This window comes from Parasteatoda tepidariorum, chromosome 10 (assembly GCF_982258835.1).
Source record: "Parasteatoda tepidariorum strain Cologne lab strain chromosome 10, Ptep-v5.0, whole genome shotgun sequence".
Classification (NCBI taxonomy): Eukaryota; Metazoa; Arthropoda; class Arachnida; order Araneae; family Theridiidae; genus Parasteatoda; species Parasteatoda tepidariorum.
The window spans coordinates 14031910-14056856 of NC_141764.1; the positions used below are offsets into that span (position 1 = coordinate 14031910).

At 30.5% G+C, this 24947-nt stretch overlaps 1 protein-coding gene across 1 annotated transcript in view; it reads right to left on the minus strand.

The window, feature by feature from the left end:
- Nucleotides 1–6925: 6925 nt before the first annotated feature.
- Nucleotides 6926–24947, minus strand: part of LOC107446009 (uncharacterized) — a 45903-nt gene continuing 27881 nt past the window's right edge. Inside the window, exons 7-11 of the mRNA XM_043043856.3 lie at nt 23935–24119; nt 20577–20729; nt 17410–17499; nt 12848–12967; nt 6926–10965 (exon numbers count right to left, since the gene is read on the minus strand). Coding sequence (XP_042899790.1) covers nt 8660–10965; nt 12848–12967; nt 17410–17499; nt 20577–20729; nt 23935–24119 — 2854 coding nt within the window. The 3' untranslated portion in view covers nt 6926–8659. The remainder of the gene's footprint in view (nt 10966–12847; nt 12968–17409; nt 17500–20576; nt 20730–23934; nt 24120–24947) is intronic.

Sequence of the window (24947 nt, forward strand, 5' to 3'; positions counted from 1 at the left end):
AGAATTGTCAGATTCATTCGACATTTTACTGCCACTTTACAACCAATATCGGTTCTACATAGAATTGTCAAATTCACCCGATATTTTACATTTATTAATTAGCCAATATGGGCCCAATATTTACCCTATATTGGCAATTCTAAAATCAATATTAAAAAATTTAGACATCCCATTATTGTTCCCTTGGGCAGAAACTTTTAGTTCCCATATTAAGCCCCTAGGTAAAATTGTTGCTAGGTTTTTTAAGGCATCTTTCGTTATTCCTAATAAAAAAATTAAAAAAACATACTACTCATTTTACTTTTATAAATAAATATCACAAACTTTAACCCCTTTTCATTACTTCTCGAGATTTCTAATATTTAGTTGAATTTATTTGTAATTATATTTCATTAATTGTTTCATACGTTTTTGGTTTATTGAAAGTTAATTAAATATTGAGGAATAAATCTATTTTACGATGATAATATATATTGTTACTGAATAAGATAACAGTTTTCTAAAAAACTATTGTTTAGTATCATTTGGATGCTAGTAAAACAGTAAATGAAAGTTTTTAAGTAATAGGATACTTTAAAGAATCAACATATTTAAAACTTAAATTGGGTAATAATAATTAGTATAAAGAATTTTAGAAGTAAAAATATAAACCTTTTATACTATATTAGTAGTTGCGAGCTCAAAACTACTTTACATTTTGACACTAATGCAAAAGAAAAAAATTTTAACTTCATGAAAATTTCCTTTACTATAGGAACATTTTTTAATAACGAAAATTATTTTCATAGAGGATGTTTCCTATAATTTACAAGAAAATACAATTCAGAAAACAAAAAGGGGGTTGTAACAAAAATAATAACAGAATATTTATAACTATGTAATTGATTTGATATAATAATTCCAATCGTAGTTTAATTTCTTTATCCAATACAATTCGACGAGCATCTCTCTTCTTTAAAATTTAATAATAAATAAGAATTAATATTAAAATAAATATTTAAAAAAAAACTTCTGAAATAAAAAATTGCCAACTGGAAAAATGATTTTACAACTACTTTTAAAAGTATTTTTTAAAAAAATCATTTTATCTTTTAAAATAATTTACTCTAGAAAATATATTTAAATTCCGAAATTGCCAGATCTCAAAAGTAAAATTATGTAACATATAGCGACTAAAAATTAAATTCGAAATAAACATTCAAAATCATTTCAAAAGTTACACGCATACAAATAATCAACATAAATGAAAGCAAAATACTTATGTATACAATCATTAAAAATCAACTCTCTATTTTTATGTAAAATAAACTTAACAATTAGAAAAATAAAAAGTATATGTTAAGTAACACCTGTTACTTTAGATGTTCCATACGAATGAAATGAACCCACTTCTTAACAGCACTTTTCTTTTTCCCTTGAAAAAAGAAAAATAAGAAAACACAGTGTTTTTGAAGAAAGAAGGAGAAAAAAAAACAGCCATCTGTGTTGGACGACATCCTTTGCAGTTGAGATCAGAGAGGAAAAGGATGGAGAGGAAAAAAGGATGCTGAAGATCACAACAAGCCAAGGAGGGGGGGTAAGATTTCGGAATCCACCAAGTGATGGGGAATGAAGAAAAGTACTTCCTACTTTTGATTCAATCTATGCGTCTAAGTCCAGCGGAGATTAATAAAGAGGTAAGGAAAGATGTCCTTACCTGTTAGGAAAAGGGCATCGGCCAGACACGGGGATGCGACCGGAACAGTAAGCAGCAATCCTGGTTCTCCCACTTTTCAAAGGACACCGGAAAACCGAAGAACCGGGCATTATGCAGTGCCCGGACCATCCGAGGAAATGCGCATGCGTCCCTATTTCGATCCGATTACTGTTCCGAGCGCCACCCCCTGCACATGCACGCACCCCTCCCCTTAACCCCTCCTCGTATCAAGGTAGTTGCGAAGGCAGGAAAGAAGGGGGGGGCTAGGGATCGATATGAGAATTCTAAGGTTTATTTTCCTCTTTTTATACCACTCCGTCTCAACAATCTTTTGCGAGAAAAAAGGCAGCATTTTCCGAAAACGTTGTCAGTACATTTTCCACTAAATTCCCGGAGAAAATATATATCCTGGATCCCAGAGAGCAAGCGGTGGAAGGGGGGGGGGGGTTTTGGGCGAGTACATCTTAGAATGGCGGGTGGGGTGGGAAGATCCGAGTTTTGTCCGTCAACGAATGGATTGAAACTGAAAAATAAGCCCCGAAGGTGTAGGGGGTGGGGGATTTCAGACTAAGCCCTAATCAATAATCCACATGGTGGGTTAAAGGAAGGAAAAACTTTTTTTTTTGGAATCTTTCATTAGTTCTTTAGATAGAAGAATCGTGAGGTTATTTCAGGTGGTCGCATCGATACCGTTTTCTGGTATCGATTTATATAAGCAGCCATCCTGAAAAGCTACTCTTGGAATCGGTAGCAGTTTTATCGATCGTTAATAGGACACCTTCATCTCCCCTTTATCCCTAACCCTCCATCACTTCATCTTGGACTTCTTCTCTCTCTTGTCGGAGGAGATGATGATGCTGTGGATTTGGATGAGTTATTTTCTTTCAGAGAGACCTTTTAATTTCAAATTATAAAAATGATTCACTCTCCCGGCAGATAACGAATGTCTTCCATTCTGCCCACCAGATTTTTTTTATACCCGCAAAGTCGTTCGAAATTCCGCTGGTGTAAATTAGCTAAACTAATTTTGATCTTAACAAATGGGCATTTTTCACTCTACTGTCCTTGCCAAATTATTAGACGCACTATACGATTCTATGTAAAATCTTAAATATCGGGTGATACACTATACAGCTGTATTGTTAGACTGAAACCGATTTGCACTTCTTTACACTCGTGTATCAATGGGTTAATATTGCAATGCAATACATTAAAAATAAATACAAATAGGAAGTATATAAAAAAAAATCTCCTGAATAAAAACCCATTACATGTATCTTTAAATAATTATATTAAAAGTATTTAAAAATAAAAGTAAAAATATAAAAGTATAAAATGTAGAGAATTCACTACAAAATTGGGTATACTATAGCTTACGTCACAGGTTGTGTTATTCCTACTAAATTTAACCCATGAACGGCATTTTCTGCGAGCCTAACTTCAAGCCACAAATAAACAAACGAAGTGTTTGATCGTTTAAATAGCTGCTCGCCAGATTTTATTGCATTATAAAGAAAAGTAATTGATATTCGATTTTTGATTAATAATTGATTTATGTGGATAGTGGCAAAGAATTTAGCATTGCGTCATGGTAAATGTTATTCCTACTAAGTGGAAGTAGTTGTGTTTTTTTTATATTATACCCAATTGCAGAAGAAATTACTTAAAAAGCAGACGATTTTAAGCATTTTCCATTTTTTTCCTCATTCAAAGAATTAACAGAGCATTTATTCTAATTATCTTTTGAACCCCTGCTGGATTTTAAACTAAATTATACAGTTTGAAATTGTAATTATTCATCCCATGAATAGTTTTGTTTCTTCACTAAAAAGTTTCTGAGTGATCTTGGAATTTTTTTATTGTTCTATTTTGCTAAATATTTGGAATACTTGTGAAATACTTGGAATCTATTTTGCGAGATAAGCAGCGGCAGTTGTAGAAATATAGTGTTCTATAAGTGAAATACATAGTACCGTAAACAGCTAAAATAGATCAGGAATACAGTCCTTTACCATATTATTCGACGCAATATAAGATTCTATGAAAAAATTTTAATTATCAGGTGATACTATACAGCTGTATTGTTTTTATGCGACTGAAACCGATTTGCATTTGTTTACGCTTTTATATCAATTGGTTAACATTGCAATGCAATACGTTAAAAATAAATACAAATAGGAAGTACATAAAAAATCTCCTGAATAAAAAGCCATTACATTTATGTTTAATTATAAAAGTACTGTATATAAACTCGTGCAAAACATGCAATTATTAAAACACTACAGTGTGTCTAATAATTTGGTCTAACTATTATAATATACTAATATAATACCAGATATAACAAATAGTCTATATTTATGTAATATATCATCTAATTTATCCAATCGTCGAATTTATATTATATACACAAACGTAATCAAGCGCAAACCGTTTTCAGTCTCGTAAAAACAATAGAGCTGTATTAGCATCACCTGATAATTAAGATTTTACATAGAATCTTATAGTGCGCCTAATAAACTGGCCAAGGACTGTAGGTTATTTAAGTACGATTCATATTCAAAAATGTATTAAAGTGTAAATTATTAAAAACATTTAAAAAATTCTGTGTATTTAACATTTGTTAACTTTTAATCTTCAACCACTAAGTTGAACACAATGTTGCTAGAAAAGCCCTCCTTATTCTTGACAAACATATGCATTGTTGTGTCTGGAATCTATTACAAATATAGCCTCTTTTCATTAAAAAAATGATGGCTGAACGAATAAAATAAAAACAGAATTTGTCGTTAAATGTCAATTGAATTTTTCTATGTTTTTACAGAACTCTTGGAAAATTTCAGCCTTATGAACTGTTTAAACATTAGAGATCGAGTGAAATTTTGACGTTTTATTCAGAAAAGTTTTTATATACATACATTATCATTTGAAATAGTATCTAAAAGATGAAAAATTTATTTTAAATGATTACCTGGTTCCAGGTTGCTATTTTCAATAAATAAATTACGTCCAGATAAAGATAAATGCAAAAACCACATAATTTGAACCAAAAAAAGGAACCAGGTGAAGGAAGTAAAATTTCGCAGAAAGAATGGAAAATATTTCGAACGAAAAAAAGTATGTTGTTCATTTACGTCGCACTAGAGCTACACAATGGGCTATTGGCGACGGTCTGGGAAACATCCCGGAGGATGATCCGAAGATATGCCATCACAATTTTGATCCTCTGCAGAGGGGATGGCACCTCCGCTTCGGTAGCCCGACGACCTGCACGCGAAGTCGAGCTCTTTACGGTAGAACAGTTTAACGAGGACCAATACCGCACACCCTCGGTCAATACGCAGACTGATCCAAGTGGTCACCCACCTGCACACTGACCGCAGCCAGTGATGCTTGACTTCGGTGATCTGCTGGGAACCGTGTCTTAACGATCAGTCCACTGCGGTAGATAAAAGATTAAAATTAAGTTTCGGAGGTGATTCTAAGAAAATCAGGAAACTGAAGAAAAAGAAATATTCTAAAAAATGGTATAACTTCCTTCAAAAAATAATTGGACATTAGCTTTTGGAGTTCATTTAAATAAACTAAACTCAGTGGCGCGACAGCCCATAAAGGGCCAAGGTCTACCATGCTCATCTGTTTTCTTGACCTTGAGCTCTGGGGTGCAGGAGCAGATGTTCCGGTTGGGTGGTCAGCCGAACCCTAAATTCCCAGTGTTTAGTTCCCAAGCATGCTTGGAACTCATTTTATCAACCCACTGAAGGGATGAAAGGTTGTGTCAACCTTACCCAACCTGAGGATCCGACTAAGGACCTGTGGCACGAGAGTAAGAAGCGCTACCACTCAGTCACCGGGCGTCATTCATTTAAATATTAAGGGTAAAAACAACAGTAATTGTCCGTTAAAAAAATTAGCATGCCTTAATTTAAAATATTAACACATAAGTGAGTAATAAATAAGTGAAAACTAATAAGTAACAACTGAAAAAATATTTTTAGGAAGTTTTAAAAAAATTAAAATTACTAGTTTTTTTTTTAATATTTTGTGTTAATGAGTATCATTAACCTTAATTTTATAAAGAACTGTTAAAATAACATAATCAAACTTTATCAATAATAGTTCATTAACAAATCACTTACTAAACATACAAATTACCAATTATATTAGATTATAAAAATTAGTATCCTATTTAAAATTGGGAATTCACTATGCTTCTTTTAGTAGTGTGTATGTTCATACGATGTGTTAATTTGATTGTTATTTTTAACAGTTCTTTTTATAAATTTAAAATTGGGTTTTAAGTCTTTTAACATAAAAAAAGAGCAATTACAATTTTTTTAAAAATTCATAAAAAGTTTTTTTTTTCTCCTGTTGTTGCTATTTTAGTTTATTTATTTATAAATGATATATTAATTAGCTCCAAAATGAATACTATTATTAAACTGGATTGCAATTTTTAAACTGTTTAGATATTAACAGGGTGCATAGCCAAATCTTTCAACGAAAAATAAGCACCTTTTAAGTACTTTTTAAGCACTCAAAAAATATTTTATAAGCACTACATACATTATCAAAATGCAAAATAATTTTCAAAGACTTTACATGATAATGATAAAATAAATAGTTTCTGACAAAGAACTCATTTCTCGATTATATCAGATGAAGAGGTTTTTCGGTTCGATATCAAATGGTGGAAAACGAAGACTTAAATTGAGAATATCATGTAAAATGCGCATGAGACAGCATGAAATCTCACTGAACCCAGCCATGCAGAGTAGCAAGTATTTCATCAAACCTGTAAAATGAATTGCGCTTTCATACGCTGAAATAGATTGTGATTGAATAAATTGCGAAAACGTTGAATAGAACGCTTTTGCATAATGCGTGGCGAAAATTGACATAGTAAAGAAAAGAATCTCCGTTTCGAAAAGGGAAAATTAAGCACTTTTTAGTAACACCGAATGAAAAAAGCACCTTTAAGGGCTTTTAAAAAAATGAAAATTGAAAATAAGCACCTTTAAGCACTTTTTAAAAACGCTACACACCTTGTTCTTTTTTAAAGACTTTTTGCCACTTGGGTTTTAAAGACTTACCATTGTAGAAAATATTACCATCCCTTATATATTGTCCTTACAATGCACCTACTGTATGTGGATTAAATAAGAATAATGGTTTTAAAATCCTACAAGTGTTTTTTCCATGCAGTATTGCAACTAAATAATGAACAACCAAGATGTTTAAAATGCATTTTATTTAGCACCGAACTTAAAATACTAACTAGAAACATGAAATAAAATTCAAACATTTAAATAGGAATAACCTATTTTTTTTCCTTTATTTAATTGGCTAGTTCAAATTTCAAATATAAAATTATATTTCATATCATTAGTTACAGAACAGAACCAGCTGTACTGTGATAAAAAAAAAATATAACATAATTCAGTTAAATTATGATTATCTTCAGTAACAATGTTGAGCAAAATACGAATAAAATATAAATTGAAAATTTCTAATTTTATTTTTAAAATTAAAATAAAATTTGCTCTTTGCGAACACATATTAACACGTACCAAATTTCTCTAACATAAGAAGTAATTTTTTTTTTTAAATAATTAAATTAATACCAAACAGTGCAGATTTTTTGGGGGGGAAAACTAATAGGAATGAATATTTTCCTACCCAAAAAAAACTTTTGCAAAGCAATAATTTTTTAAAAAAATAATTAAATTATCAAAATAGTGCAATTCTTCGGTAAAAAAACTAATAGGAATGAAGGTTTTGCTACCCTAAGAAAACTTTTGCAAAGCATTAATTTTTTAAAAAAAGAATTAACTTACCAAACTAGTGCAAATTTTTGGGTAAAAAAACTAATAGGAATGAAGTTTTTCCTACCCAAAGAAAACTCTTGCAAAGCATTAATTTAAAAAAAAAAAAAAAATTTATTAATTTAATTACCAAAATAGAGCAATTTTGGAGGGGAAAAGCTAATAGGAATGACATTTTTCCTACCCAAAGAAAACTTTTGCAAAGCATTAATTTCTTTTAAAAAAATATTAAATGATCAGAATAGTGCAAATTTTTGGGGAAAAAACTAATAGGTTTTTTTACCCAAAGAAAACTTTTGCAAAGCAAATTTAAGATGTTACAGTTCATACAGATTATGAATCATAGAAAACAAAAACAATTACAATCCCATTTTTTAAAAAAAGCTTTAATTTCTGAATAAAAAACAACTCAAATGTCAATTATTTACTGTAAATACAGTTAGAAGGAATTTAAGCAAAACCCAAATGAGTACTGTGGTCAAATAGTATATAAATTAAATGCATAGTTAAAAAAATATATATATCAAATTGATATATAACAATTGAAATATATATAACTAAATTAGGAGCCTATTTAATATCAGTTTCCTTTAGTTTTATTATCGTTTCATAATTATTAATTTTTAATTATTTATTCAACATTTGAGAAGACAAAAAATACTTGTTCAACAATGCTGTATACTTAAATTCTATAGTGCTATGAAAAAATTATTTTTAATTAATGAATTTAGAAGAAGTTTGAAAACCCTTATGTTAAATTTTTAAACAAAAGTAATGTTGATTGTTTACACAAGCGATGATATTTATAACAATTTATATATATATAAAAAAACTAATACTAAAATTAGAAAGCTAATAAAAGTGAATATTTTTTTTATCTACAAATTATGGTGATTACATCACACACAAGTAAAAGAAGTGCTTCGTTCTTGTCCAGAAGAACCTATAAAATGGTCCTGAGACAGATTTTTGAAATCATAACACACAGAGCAATTATTTACAAAAAAAACATCTAATTACAGAAAACTAACAAGATGAATTCATTATTTCAAATGTAGACTAGACGAAAATCCATTTTTTGTTTGTTTTTAGGTATAAAACGATTGCACCAAATCTTCTTCCATAGAAAAAGGAATGTTTTTCACCTGTGTACCACATTAATCAAGTCTCTAATAGTGCTATGAATTTCAGTTAACAGTTTCACGTCACTAGAAGATTTACTGGAATACGAGTGAAACTGTTCTTTTTGACTTTCTAAACAAGAGATGAGGTCTCTGAAATGAAACTGTTCTTGCACCGGAATATTGGCAGTGTGATTTCCGCAGGTAGAGCAGAACAAGTTAATCTTCTCGGAGAGCTGGTTGACGCGAGTGCCATTGCTGTGAGTGGAATTGCGGAGTGTCCCGATCATCTCGTCGATGCTCTTGTAGATTTCCATTATTTTGCGATCGGAATCTTTCTGGTTGAGGTTCTGGCACGACTTTTTGTGGTTGGGAGGACCGCTCGACAGCTCCTTCGTGGAAGGACTTTTTATGACTTCCTGGAATGCCAGGTCCTCAGGAGGGGGTGGAGGTGGAAAAAAAGAATTGTCATTTTCTTCCTCAGGGTTGTTCAAATAAATATCAGACTCACTATTGATTTCATGATTCTGCATTTTGGTCTTCAGGTTAGTTTGGTTCTGCCCTTTGCCGCCAACGGAATCCTCGTCTTCTAAATCGGGGCTGCCGTGTCCGTCAGACGATTTGGCTACCTTGTCGTAGATTGCAAACTCTTTTTCGAATAGCTTCTTGAAGTTTTTTACACTGCCTGCACTGTGCCGCCTACCATTTGCATCTTTTTTTAAGAAAGCTGTCTTGTCGTGCATAAATGCGTCACTTTTGCTTCGTTCATGCTTGACGTCTTCACTTTCTGCAGATTCGGCAGAGTGGTTTTTAAGTAATTCTTTTGGCTTCCTCATGATTTTGGGCTTAGTATTGCATTTAGTGCCATTCCCGCAGCTACTCACTTTCAACTTCTCAAGGTTCTTCGTCAAGCAATTTTCTTCTTCTTCCGTGCTCTGAAAACCCTCAGGAGCAGGAATGACAACTTCAGAACCGAGGGACTGAGAATTGAGTTCTGATTCGCTATTGGCAGCAGGAAGTGGAACAGATGAGAAATTCCCAGGTTCGTCAGGGGAGCTCAGGGAACCTTCACTTTCAGAAAACAAGTTTTCATCCGACAGATCAGTGACAGGAGCCAATTTAAAATTTTTCTGATAATTGTTGGAACTTTTTATTTTTTTCTCGTTTGAGTCGGTATATTGCAACGATTTGCGTTGATTGTAACCAATTTTAGTGTTATCACAATTGGGTTCTAAACTTTTACCGGAAACCGCTCTTTTCTTCAGATTCCGCTGATGCAAATCCCGATCCAACCTATCGGAATCAAAGACTAGTGAGTTGCTCGATATACAATTGTTGGCCACCACGTTTTCCCAAGAAGCATGGTGGGTTGAGTTATTTACAAAAATATTAGAAACATTACCAATCAGTTCCATTGGCTCTCGAATGCAAGTTAAACTTTCTGACTTTTTCTCTGCTTTCTTATTGGGAAAGAAGCGATCTGAAAGCTTTCCAGATCGGAGGTGATGAGATTCAGTGATTGAGAAAGTTTCTAAGACATCGTTCATTTTATTATGAGTGAGATCAGATTTTTGACGCATGAAAAATCTATGGGAGTTTCTAATTGACTTATTTTCTAGTCCATACCTCACTCCTGTCATGTGGCGCGAGCTTATTTCCAGTCTACTGAGATTGGTGACAGATCCCGTGACCCTACGGTCAACATGAACTTCCTCACTTATTTCCCGCAAGCATTCTAACTCCCCTTCCATGATTGTTTCAGGGGGACAGGATGTTCCCTCATGCAAACCATGTTGACGCAAAGAGTCTAAATAAGCACCAATACGAGCACCTTTTGGCAGTGTTCCGTAGCGGCTAATGGCCTTTTTCACATTTTGAACTTCGAGAGCAGCGACTTTTACTTTCTTGGAGTCGGTCTTTTTCCCATTGACATCTTTACATTTCTGAATGAGTGAATTTTGGGATTTGTTTTTCTTTGATTTCTTTAACTGTATAGAAGATGCGTCAGAGGATGAGGCTGCAACACCTGAATCCTCTTTCTCAGAGTTACGCTCGATGGGAGAATCACCGCCCGGAGTCTTATCGCAAGGAGAAAAGTCGTCGTCTGCTGCTGCATCGAATTTCACATCGGGTGACTCGCGAAAATAAAATGCTGCATCCTCTACTTTGTCAAGGTCATCTGGGTAGGAGTTCTCCTTAAATGTGCTGGTTCGTTTAGGGGGTGGAGCAGGCATGTGCTTGTAGCGTGGACTAGATCGACTGAGTTGAACAAACACTGATTTTACAGAAAATATATTCTGGCTCTCAGAAGTGACTGCATTGTTTTCTAAAACAAAAATAGAAGCATTAAATATAAGTGTCATAAAAATACAATAAAGTTTTAGAACAAAATATGCATTGCGAGTAACATAGTTTCCTTTAAGAAGTGGACTTCATAAACGGTTTAGTGGAACGAGTTAATAAGTGACATTTTTTAAAAAAGATCTCATTTATTCTAATTAACATTTGTAAAATCTTTAAATTTCGAAGATCTCATAATCTTCCTTGATCATCTTTAAGAAGTGGATTTCATAAATAAAGGGTTTGGTGGAAGGGGAGCTAATAAGGAACATTTTTGAATCTTATTTTATTCTTATTAACATTTGAAAAGTCTTTAAATTCCGAAGATCTCTTAGTTGAGATACTAAAAAGCAATCTTTGAGTTTTTTCCGAAAGGAAAAAGGTACTGATTATATTTAGCAACAAACAATTTACGTACAAGTTAACATAGTAGTTGACAAACAGTACAAAGAGCCTTTTTTTTCAACTATCAATTAAAATGTCACGAGTTTGAATTTTAAGATTTAAGCTCACCAGCTTGCAAACAAGATACATAACAGCCAACATTGATAGGAAAAAATTCTTTAGATTTTACAAAATATAAATTTCTTGATAACTGTTGCATACTATGTTAAATAATTTTACACATAAGGATTTTTATAGTCATCAAAATTGAAAAATTGCAATATTTTCCTTTTTATGATTGACATTAAACATACTTGAAATGTTATTTATTATGTACACTCATAATTTCAAATAATAAGATGCATTTAATTCATCAAAGATGGTTAAAGGATTTTTTTAAATTAATTTAAAAAGAAATTTCTGAATAAAAATAAACTGAACATTTTACAGCAAAAAATGTTTTTAACTGCTCTCTATAAATGAGATTCTATGTATTACTAATACTTATTCAAATATTCAAGCAAGCAAGCAATAATCTGTACAGAAATTCTACTTTAACAGGGATTTTAGGAAATTTACTCAATTTTAGGAAATTTTCTAAAATGTACAAAAACTAAGAGAATTTTAATAAAATCAGTAAGACCAGGAGAAACTGAAAAAAATCCAGTAATCTAACTAGAAAACCCAGTTGAGTTGGCAACTATGAAGAGTAAAATATTTATTTCCTAGTGTTAACACGAAACATTTTAAAGCCCATCCATTCCATCGTACATGCACGCTGTTTTCTGATTATTTTTCTATCGTTATAATTTTTTGGCTTCGCAAAAGTTGATGTTATTACGACACGAAAATTTTAAATTCCAGGTATCACTTTTAATAACCATTCCCTCATACATCTACATCATTTTCCAATCCTATTTTTCGCTTGTTATTTACTGTTTTTTGGTCATTTTCAAGTAATTTTTCAAAGTTATACATTAATACAAAATTATTATAGTATGCCAATTTTCGAATTTGAGTTATCAATTCTAGAAGTGCTTAAGAAGAAAAAATTACCTTACTTCATTTGAAAATCATAAGAATTAAATCTTTATTAAATCAAATGAGTAAAAGAGACACACAAATTTTAGAGTTAAGAAGCTTAAGTTCAATGATTGTATGTATATATAAATTAATGTATCGGATAATCAGATAAATTTTTGATCAATAACAGATGGGCTGGCAAAATTGAGAACAGTTGACAGCTATAAATCATGTTATTGTAGACAACAGCTATAATTAATCGAATAAGCTAAATAAATAAATATTTAATTATCAATGGCAAGTAAACAGCGTATTACACAATTTTAGGCACTATATATAATTCTTTCAGCCTTTATCAAATGATGATTAGTGTTGCTTTCATACTGACAGAAAACAAATTTTACAAAAATATGACTTATTACAATAAGAAATAAAAATGTTTAGAAGAATGGAAAGCTTACCAATTTCTGGACTTATATTTTGGCAAGGTTTTTCATTGAACGAATATGATTTTGATGATGAAATGCTTCCAGATTTACAGAGACCAGCCGCTAATTTTTTTTCCAGCTGCTTTTCCACTTCTGAAATAAAATCATTGAATTAAGTAAATAGATAATAAGTAGTTCTAAAACTGAATCTAAAATAGATGATAAGTAGTATGAATATAATAAGTAATTCTAAGTAAATAAGTAGTTAAGTAAATAGATAATAAATGGTTCTAAATCTGAAAGTAAAATGCAATTTCATTTCAACAAAGTAACTCATTTTCTGCTAAATACACAAGATTTGACTCAATATATTTAGTCATAATATTAATTGTCAAAATAACATATAGACATTAATTTCAAAAACCTGTAAGTGAACACAGAAATGTCATAAGTATGTATATGTAAGAGACTGAAATCACAATGTAAAGCACTTTTCATGAAACTTTTGTTTTTGCATAATTCTAAAAAATAAATAAAGTTATTTATTTTGAAAAGACTAATTTACACGGTCAAAACTTTGGCTCAACATCAAACCATAATCTTGAATATTAATCCTTTGCTTACAGTGTACCATGCTATACCATCACATGTGGTCCACATGTTATATCAGCCGTAGGCAAAAGGTTAATGCAGTGCAAATTTGCTTCAACTTTACCAAGTTTATTTTAGTCATATTACAGCACTGTTATCAAGTTTAAGAAGTACTAGAGCTTAGTTAAACTTATTACTAAATTAAGGTTGCAGCAAATTTTGACAATATTACAATTCCTTAAATATTTAAAGTGTAGAGTGAAAATTTGACAAATTTAAAATAGATTGTAGTTGTATAGACTGACATAAAAGTCGATAAGAAAGAAATTTAATAAAAAAAACCTTACATTGAGGGTGTGAAAGCAGAAAAACAATGAAAAAGGTACACACAAGTAAAAAACCAAGTAAAAAATATGAGAAAAAAATTAAAGACAGTTAAAAGTGAATCAAAGTGGCATGAAACTTTTAAATTGTAATTTCTCACTAGCTGAAAAATAATTTACAGGTAATTAACCTATTTCAATTATACCGATTAATAAGTTTATTGTTATTACAAGTGCTTTTAAAACTTATTATACACAGTGTATATCAATAGTGAAAAAAAAAACTTCATCCCAGAGTAACTTAAAATATTTTTTTTTTCCCATTAATGTTTTCCTATCTAATTTACTCCTTATTGTATATCTAATTGACAAATTGCTTCATTGCTTTTAAAACTCTATGTTTAATGTTGAAAAAAACTATTATTTTATTTATTAAGGGATTTGTTTGTAAATATGAAACAAGAATTTTAACCATTTTAATAAGAACTATGAACTATTTTAAAATAATGAACTATTTTAAAAATAATATTGTTTTAATAATATAAAGTATTACTGATACAATTTATCAATAGGTAATTGTAAAAAAAAAATATTCTAATTTAAATTAAATAAATTACATTTTTAAAAAAAATCGTGATTTTTGGCAACCCCAGTTAATAAAAGCTTTAATTTACTGATCTTTAGAACATTTTCTTCACTTTTACCATTACTAGGAACAATCTTTACAAGTTTTATGTGAAAATATCATTTGTTTAGCCCATAAGAATAAGGACACAGTATCCTATAGTTTGTCTAAAGTAAGAATTCACCAAGCCATTCCTCTAGACCCAGGGCGGTGACTATGGTAACGAAATATAATTATTTCAAGTAGGGGTGTGGGGTCACTGTCTTGGACAGGTTTTGGTTCAAGTCGGCAAGAGAAAGGTCATCTTTTTCTTCGATTTATTGTGTTAGTCCTAGAGGGAAGAAAAGCTGCCCTCCCTGAAATGCGCTATTCTTGTTTCCATAGCAGCAGACCGCCTTACCATCGACAAACTATAATACAGATGTGGTTGGCAAACAATAAGCAACACAGAAAAAAACTTTCCTAATTTTGTAAATGTTTATTTTAAGGCAAAATAATCAGGCAAGTGAAACAGATTAAAGAGAAATTAAGACTTGAATTACTCAATCAATATTTTAAACATTAAAATTTAAACAAAACAATAAAATAATAAACACATTTTTTTTTAATTTTACGAAAATAAAAAAATCAAGAAATGTCAAATAACTGTAGAAATATATCCCCCTTTTTTTTTTTTTTGGTATTAACTTAATTGCAAATAAAATAATTAAATGATGGGAAAGAATACCTAATCTAAGCTTTACTTAAATTATAATTGCACTGAAACTTTCGTACAACCATACAAGTTGCAAATCATTAAGATATTTAAAATATTTCATTTTTAACTCTAATTCCCCCTCACCAATTATAATAAGATCAAATTTTCATATCTTAGCCATTGAATTTTTTTGAGGAAAAAAAAAAATAGTCATCATCTTGACTTGGCAAAAAAAATTTTAGTCTGGAAAAAAATACCAAAAAATGAAGTTAGTATATTTATTCCTTTTAAGAAAATCACAGCAACTGAAAAATATGATAACTTACACAACACTATATTGTATTAATAATTTGGAGTGGTACATATAAATCAATATGATAATATATATATATATCAATTAATATATGTAAATACAAAATAAATAAAACATTGGAAGATTAAAATACAAAATATATACAGTATGCAAAATAAGAAACAGACCATCATAAATTTTGATCTAATGCTTAGATTTCAACATACCCTCATGGGATTTGAATGATTTAAGGGCTTAACAATATATATTTGCTAATTAATATGAGCAAATTACAATGCAACGAAATTAAGATACAAAAATGTACTTCTTCTAAGTAAAAAAAAATTTTTTTACCTTTTTGTATTTAAATTTTTGACCCTGAAAATTTGGGGAAATAACTGCAGTTTAAAATATATAATCTCGATAGTTTGGTATGGGGAACGGTTGAAGGTTAAGTCCTCTTAATGCTATTATCACTCTTTTGTAAATTTAACCATATCAAAGAAGTAGCATATTTAACATTTTACTCAGGAACTATTAGACCAATTCCCTTAAAGCTCTGGATTTGACAATTTAAAATTATGTAAACTAAAAGTGCAGGGGAAGAAATTAAGAAAATGTAGTGTTTTTTTTTAAAGACCTGTAACAAAAAGATATCACTTATTTCTATAAATTTCCACTGGTCTACAGAATAAACACAAAAACAAACATAATAAAAAACATCCCTTTGCATTGATTGCTGATCTCGGAATCCACTGATAATCATTTTATGGTGGTCTGAGTCGAATTTGAGTGGTCTCAGACTAATAGACCATTGTTAATTTCAAGCTCTGAACAGTGTAAAAATTTGTACACTAAGAATTCAAAGTTTTTCGACAATAGATTAGTGTAACGAATAATTAAACAATAAAAAAAATATAAATAAATATAAAAAGTAAGTATTTCTAATGTAGAATTATCTTGAACAAACGAGATCCGCAAATTTTCCGATACTTGTTATAAGTTACGATAGTTGCTATTAGATATAATGAACCCTGTGGCAGAATTTTTTCTGCTACAATTCTCTCTAGTACTAATACCCTTCTAACAGACATTTTTAATAGTAGCAAATATATGTTACTAATTTAAAGTAACAGAAGCATTTTCTGTTTACAAAAAAAAAAAAGCCTCCATGTATAGACAGTATATATTTTTTTTTAATTATGAATGCAAGAATTTTTTTCTTAAATCTAAATATAAAAGAATATATATTCTAATATTATTGGCAATATTCTAATGTTCCAAAAAATATTTGTACAGTTAACTTTTTTTTAATTTTTGCTATTTGGAAATTCCTTTTCATAATAGTAATCTGAAATTCTAACTAAAGCAAAGCATTGCGGAATTTTTTTATTGTCAAAAGAAAGTAGGAAAAAAAAAGTTTTTTTCGACCTCTGATTTGCGAGAGATGCATATTTTGAATATAATTCTGTAGAAAGAGGGGGGGGGGGGAATTCTGTAGAAGAAAAAAAAAATTTGAAAAATTCTGCAGATAAAAATCCCCAACTTCTTTGCTTTCCAAATAAAAAAAATCTTTCTGCAGGAACTCTGCAATGCTCTGCAACAATGTTGCTGCCCTGCCACGATTCTGCAACGGGGATAATGAAATACACAATAAATGAAAAGAACGTTAAGGTGCTCAATCAATCTCTTGCCTAAACTATTTGGGATCCCTTTTTTTCCAAATTGTGACATCATACCATATTCGGAGAGTCAAAAAACCCAGGTTGGTCCGAAAAAATGAGTAGTTTAATTCAGACCAAGTATGGTTATGTCTGTGATTTTATAACTTTTAAATTATTAGTATTAGCACAGATAAAATTAGTCCCTTGAACCATTTAGATTGCACCTTAAAACATTAAAATCTAACCATTAGATTGAAAGTTATTAAGGTGTCCCCTTTTCTATTTTATGCACTCAATGAACATGAAAGAAAAATATGGAACAAAATAATCATACATTTTGATTGCATTGTATCACACTTTAAAATATTACGTTTCACATTAATTTAAATTAGTTAGATCTTACCTTCAATTATATTTGAGTTTTGAAACATATTTTCTAAGATGTCGTGAATGTCCTTGAATGTTGGCCTTTCATTCGGCTCCCACAGCCAACCTTTAAAAATTGTATTGTTAGAAAATGGAAAAAGCAAATTATGAATTACACATAGACAAGATAGGTATAAAGAAAAAAGAATGGGTAGAGTATGTATGAATTTATTTTATACATTGCTTCATTATAATACCACTAATTTGGAAAATAAAATTAAAAATTCACTTGTTTTGTGACATTATTTTCACATCATACTTAAAGAAATATTAAAAAAGGGAAAAAAACATTCTTTTAACCGATAGAGGAGAGTGAACAACTGAATGTATTAAAAACAATTCGGGTCCTCTTTTCTTGAACTTGTTTTTGAAAGGTACATATTGTTGAAAGGTAGTTACAAGGTTTTGAATATTTAAGAAACAAAAATAATATTCTCATATTTAAATCAAAATTAGAAACATAATAAGTTATATTAAGAGAAAACATGTTAAAAAAAAATTTCAGACATTATTGGGCTTAAAAAAGGACAAAATATATTAAAAAAACATGAAAAAATAAAGAAATGGGACTTATCTTTAGTTTTCAGAAGCTTTCTGAAAGCAAAGCGATTAATGTTAAAAGGGGATGTATAACATTTTCAAGAAAATAAGTTTTTTGTTGGTTTTGGAATCTGTACAGGTAAATACAATGCTCGGAGTTGGAACAAGACATGTATCATAGCTACATTTTGAGTAACTTCCCCCAGTAGTTTTCGTTCATTTTTGAAAAGGGATATGTATATATGCAGTGCATGTCTCGTTCTACAATAACTTGGTATAACTATAGCAACAGTGTACCATGGAGAATCGAATAGCCAGCTCCCAGATTACAATAATTGTACAATCATCTATTACAATAATAATTATTGTAATCAGTGCTAGAATGAGGCTTATCAATATTATTTTTTCATAATTGTGACAAAGTGAGGTCTAATAACTTTGATATTATTATTTAACACTTCACTACATGGCTTAGTATTTTAACACAAGTACACGAGTGGCGAATTTTAGAGGCCAGCGAAAAATCAGAAAACATTCTCCTTGGCGGTAACTAAAAACTATGTTCCTCAGCTACCAACTCTTAAACCGTATCCAGCTGGAAGCGTACACATTAAAAGCAATAAATTGGAAGACCTGAGAACCCTTTCGAGCTATGTTCATACCCAATCAAGAAGACAAGGTAACTCCTAGATCAAGTATTGGGTGAAATTTGCCTTTGTGGAGGACTTTTTTAATTGAACTAACCTGGGTATAAAGTTACACGGAGAGAAAAACCACGAAAACCTCCCACGATTAGCCTGACGACAAGGAGACTAACCCGTAATTTGTCTACCACTGAGGTTATTTTATGTCAGTACTGTGTTTGGTGCACGCTGGATGCAGAATTCATATCGACCAGTCATTGCTGAGATTCGAACCTGGGTGCACCTCATTGGAAGACGAACGTGCCATCCCCTGAGCCATCATGGCTCCACTTAAACAATTCTGATAACACTCAACATACTGCAGTACTGGTAATAGCACCATCTGTTGAGGAATAAGAGAAGTATTTTGTCATAAGTGGATATTTTAACATGAAATTATTATTTTTTTTTTGTTAAATTTCTTCAACAGACATGGAGAAATTTGAAAATATACAGGTAAACAGGAGATAGTTGTAAAATACGGGAGTCTTCATTAAAAAAAAAAAAAAAAAGGGAGACTTAGCAGGTATGTATGTTATTGGTTAATACTTCTATTCAATATAGCGGAGATGGCCAAAGACTCAAACAGTAGCTAAATCAGTTACACATAATCTCAATGAAGATAGCAATGGAGAGAATGAAACTAAATGAACAATTTCTGTACATTCTTGACTGACAATGTGTACACGTGTACATATGATTTGTTATCAACTTTTACATTGTGTCAAAATATTTATTTGGGGAATAAAATTATTACTTTTAACATAAAAGTATAATTCTTACTTCATTACTTTTTCCTTCCTATCTATATATATTTTTTTTTTCGTTTTTGTCGATGTTAAATGAAATCAAAATATGTGCAAATTTAAAAAATGCACAGTCCTAACATCTATACCCATTTATTGATATCAAATACCAAATAATTTTCTAGACTGCCTAAAGAAGAGAGATCACCAATTTGGAAGTAATTAAAACAATTGACACAGTTTTTTTTTCTTGAAAGTGCAGCTTTGTAACATAACCAGGGGTCTGTTCAGGGCAAATTTACTACCGTTTAGAGGTACCTTCACAAATTTAGCTGTACCTTCACAAATTTAACTTCAGGAACAATGGTAGTTTCACAGAATAATTTCAAAATGTGTTCTCATAAGGAAAATAACTTATAGTGCTAGTACTGTTAAATGCATTTTTTTATTAAATTCAAGTTGAAATTTAACTATGGACAATGATTTTTATGGATTTTTAAATTTGGATACAATTTTAAGTCCAAAATTATACAATAGCAAATTTTTTATGAGTAGTGACAGTTTTTGAAAATATTTTCTTACTTTACTTTATTTATATATTTAATATAATTTTTAATTTTCACAAATTATGTCTAAATTTTCACAAAATAGGTACCTCTTTAAAAAACTATGCAACAGAGTTGCATGTGAGAGTGCAATAATCTACCCGAACCCAGCTCTGTAGACGCACATGCGGACTCGCATGTATTTCATCAAACATATAAAATGATTGGCGCTTTAATACCCTATGGACCGATGGTAGGCAAAAATAGATTGTGATTGAATGAATTGTAAAAACGTTAAACAATGTAAAAAACCATGCTTTTACATAATAGGTGGAGAAAATCCCCGTGTTAAATTAAAAAATTTCATTTTTTAAAAGGGAAATTTTAGCACTTTTTAAAAACACCCCATGAAAAAAGCACTTTTAAGAACTTTTAAAAACGAATATCGAAAATAAGCATTTTTTAAAAACGCTACACACCATATTCTAAAAGCCCCAAAAAGCTCTGTATCCCGAAACTCACTCATTTTACCCTAAAATGACTCATTTATTACAATAAAATGAGTTGATGGTTTAAAACAACTTGCCTCTTTAATTGGTTTGCAAGCAATAAAAAAAGTAAAAAACTTACATTCTTTCATAAGATCATATATTCGCGCAGGACATCCAGCTGGGCACTCCATGCGATAACCAGATTCTAACATGTGGTAAACATCTGTAAGCTCTACACCAGGATAGGGTGACATACCATAAGTTGCTATCTCCCACAACAGTATTCCAAATGCTAAAATAATAATTAAAATTTCTGCTGAGAAAATAATTTTTAAAATGCAATTTTGGTCACAAAATAAGCTGATATTTAATAAAATTTCTTACAGACGTAAATAATAAAAAGAGAACATATATTTCAGTCAGAACTAAAACAAAAAAGAAAAAGTAATACATATTGCACCCCCTGTGACAGAATTGCGGCAACACGGTGACATTGTCACAGAATGCTAGAGTTTTTGAAGAAAGATTTTTCATTTGGGAAGGGAAAAATTTTGGTTTTCCTTTTCGCATAATTTTTCGAAAAATGTTTTTTTTCTTTCTCTACAAAATTTTATTTTTAAAGATGTCTTTCTTGCGCATCATAGAGGAAAGAAACAATCAGGATTTTTCTATCCTCATTTGAGATTTTTTTTAAAAGAAGCGGTAATAACTGGCTTTAGCTAAAATTTGAAATTAATAACATAAAACAAAAAAAATTCAGAAATCGCAAAAGTTTAAAGATAAATGTTCTTTTTTTCATTTTTTTCTTTTCTTTAAAGAACACTATATTTTACACTTATACACACATTTGACTTGCACTTATATGAGTATCTCTTTTTTAAAAGAGTCCTATTTGAGTGATTTGTGATCCTTATTTTGGGAGTTCAGCACAGATTTTACAATTTTTAATTCATGTATGAATTTTAATTTATTATCATTTAATTTATTTACAAATTTTAATTTGTGTAATGATTCACAAAATCTGAAATTGCATTTTTCCACCTACAAAATGCAAGAATATTGCCTATAATATAGTATTAAAAAATATTACCGTAATTTCGCGGAGATAGGCCGCGGCGTTATTGATTTAAAACTTGAAAATTTAGTAGGAAGGTGTATCTAACAGGGCGGCCTATATAGTATTACTTTTTTTTCTTTAAAAAATTTTGCTTTTTAGAAACCCTACTGGAAATTTCATCATTTTTTCCACCTGTTACTGTGCTTTTTATTTATTTTTTCATGCCTAATGTTACTCCAAGGAATGGTCAGAGCACCTGGAATTTTCCCCTCCCCAATCCTTTCTTGGAATCACTTTCGAGAGACCACTATCCACAAGAGAACAAAGTCTCTCTTTCCCTTCTACCATATGAACACCTGTTGAGTGTAGGAAATGGGCGTGGAATGGAGAAGCATACATCAGAAAGGAATGAATGACGGAAATCAGGATGGGGCCAGTGATAACCTCAACTGTAAAACAAACACTCTGTTTTTTCCAGGAAATATGCCTCTTCCACTTGTCATGGATACCTCTCTCCACTTCCCTTTTTTCTTCAGCAGGTTGTTAAAAACATGGGAATGTTTGTTGAATAAAGGGTGCTGATGAGCTTGGAATGACCTTCAATAATCTTACAATTAGTATGTTCAAAAAGAATTTCAAACTTTCAACTGAGGGTCAGTGAAGAGGGAAAAAAGCAAAGTGTGTGAGAATTATAGACAGGGATAAAAGAAAGACTGTCCTAGGCAGAGTCAGTTAAAAAAAGAAACCTGATTTGAGAAGCGAAAATAGGGGGAGGAATTGCTAAAAATAGAAACTTGTTTTAAATGCTTGGGAGAGCGCTTTTTATTTATTTATTTTCTTCATTGCTCATATTCTGGCACGGCAAGAATTTCTTCAAAGGAGTGAACCAGCCCTTCTATTCCCTTTAGCCTTGTATCATTATAGCCCTCCTGGCAGAATTGCGTCGACACGGCGGACATTATCGCAGAGCGTTTTTGAGGAAAGAATTTTCATTTGAGAAGGGAAACATTTTCCTTTCTCCATAATTTTTTGCAAAACGCTTTTTTTTTCTGCACAATTTTTTTTTTTAAAAGATGTCTTTCTTGCGCATCAGGTAGGATATAAATAATCGGGATTTTTCTATTCTCATTTGAGATTTTTAAAAAAAAAAATTGGTAATGACTGGCTACAGCTAGAATTTCAAATATGAGAGTAATATGAAATATAAAAAATTCAGAAATTGCAAAAGTTTAAAAGATAGTTTGCTCTAGAAAATGTTCTTTCTTTCATTCTTTTCTTTAAAGAACATCATGTTTTACACTTAGCAGACCAGTGGATTTTATAATAAAATAAGATAGAGTGGTTATTTTGTTACAAATTCAGGTTTGTAGCAAACAAACATTGCCGTACATTTGTCGTTTTCGTTTTGAATTAATTAAATTAACTTTTAATTAAATCGATTCAATATTTTTAATATGATATTAAGCACATGAAAAATTTAAATTGCACATTTGAGTCTTTATTGCTCACAACTAGCGCTGATTCCATTGCAAATTTATTATTCTTAATTAGTTTATAATCCCCACAAAGCACTTTGAGAAAAATTTAAATTGCCAACACCTGATCATAATCTTTTTCACATGATGGATAGAAAATTTCATTTAAGCATGTTAGAAAATTTTAGGAAAAAGGGATGCTTTTTGACATCCTTGAACACATGAAAAATATCATGAAAGTTATAAAAATTGCAAATAACAAAAATTACTGAAAACTCACTCAGGGTGCGTAGTCAAATCTCCAACAAAAAAAATAAGCACCTTTTAAGTACTTTTTAAGCACTCATAAAATATTTTTAAGCACTATATACAGTAACAAAATGCAAAATAATTTTCAGACTTTAGATGATCATGATGAAATAACTAGTTTCTGACATTTCTTGATTATATAAGCCAACATAAAAAGATCGAATGATTTTTCGGTTGGATTTCAGAGGGTGGAAAATGAAGCCTGAAATTGAGAATATTTTGAAAAATGCAGCTGAGTTGCACATAAAGTGGGCAATAATCTCCCCAAACCCAGCTCAGTAGATGCGCATGCAAACTCTCAAGTATTTGATCAAACATATAAAAGTATTGGCGCTTTCATATGCTATGAACCGATGGGATCCCAAAATGGATTGTGGTTGAATGAATTGTAAAAATGTTTAATAGAACAATGTGAAAAGTCCACTTTTGCATAATAAGTGGCGAAAATCAGCATGGTAAAGAAAAAATTCTCATTTTTTGAAAAGGGAAAATATTAAAGACTTTCAAAAAACAAAAATCAAAAATAAGCACCTTTAAGCACTTTAAAAATGCTACACACCATGTTAATACTGCAAATATTCTATTTTATTCCCTTAACTAGTTTTAAAAAAATAATAAGTAGAAGCATTATAAGTGTTAAACAAAACTAAATTTACCCCACACGTCAGATTTTGTGGAAAATTTATTGTAAGCCAATCCCTCAGGAGCAGTCCACTTGATGGGGAATTTAGCACCAGCGTGAGCGGTGTAAGTGTCGTCCCTCATTAAGCGAGCCAGTCCGAAGTCAGCCACTTTAACAAGGTGACCATCACCCACCAGACAATTACGAGCAGCAAGATCCCTGCAAAATAGTTCTCATTAGGAACAAAAATTACATTATACCTATAAATAAAAAATCAATTAACAATTCACCAAATGTTTACAACTGAAATAAACCTTCTGATTATCCAAACACATAATACATGAATACATTCATTAAATTTGCACATTTTATTGAAGAATGCTCAAGTCTACAATAATATTAATGTTTTTGTAAATTTAAAAAATTCATTAATCTCAGATACTTTTCAATCTAGGTTGCATAGTCAGATTTTTTAACAAAAAATGAGCACCTTTTAAGTACATTTTAAGCACTCAAAAAATATTTTCAATCTCTTTCCAAAATAAAAAAATATATAATTAAGATCTGTGCAGTAAAAAAAAATATTTTTTTTTATTGTTTAAGGTTCTTAATTTCAAAAAATAAAATCAATATAATTGAAAAACATCTTCAAAAAATTTACATAATCATGATAAATATTGCAGAAAAAATTGTGAAAATCATGCATTTTTGGTAATTTAGAATGACAATCGATACGGCAAAGAAAAATCTCTTTTTAAAAGATAAAAAACTAAGCACTTTTTACCGACCCCGAATAAAAAAAAAAGCAACTGCAACTTTAAGAGCTTTTAAAACACGTAAAGCAAAAATAAGCACCATTAAGCACTTTTCAAAAATGCTAAGCACCCTGATATCTCTGGCTAAAACAGTAGAATTAAACATAAAATTACAACAGCAAAAAAATCAGAGTTACATCTGTAGAGGCAACATCTTCACAAACAAAAAAGTTTAGCCTTTCTTTCGTCCTTCAACAAAAAAAAGATAATAATTACACTGTTAAAAAGGTAA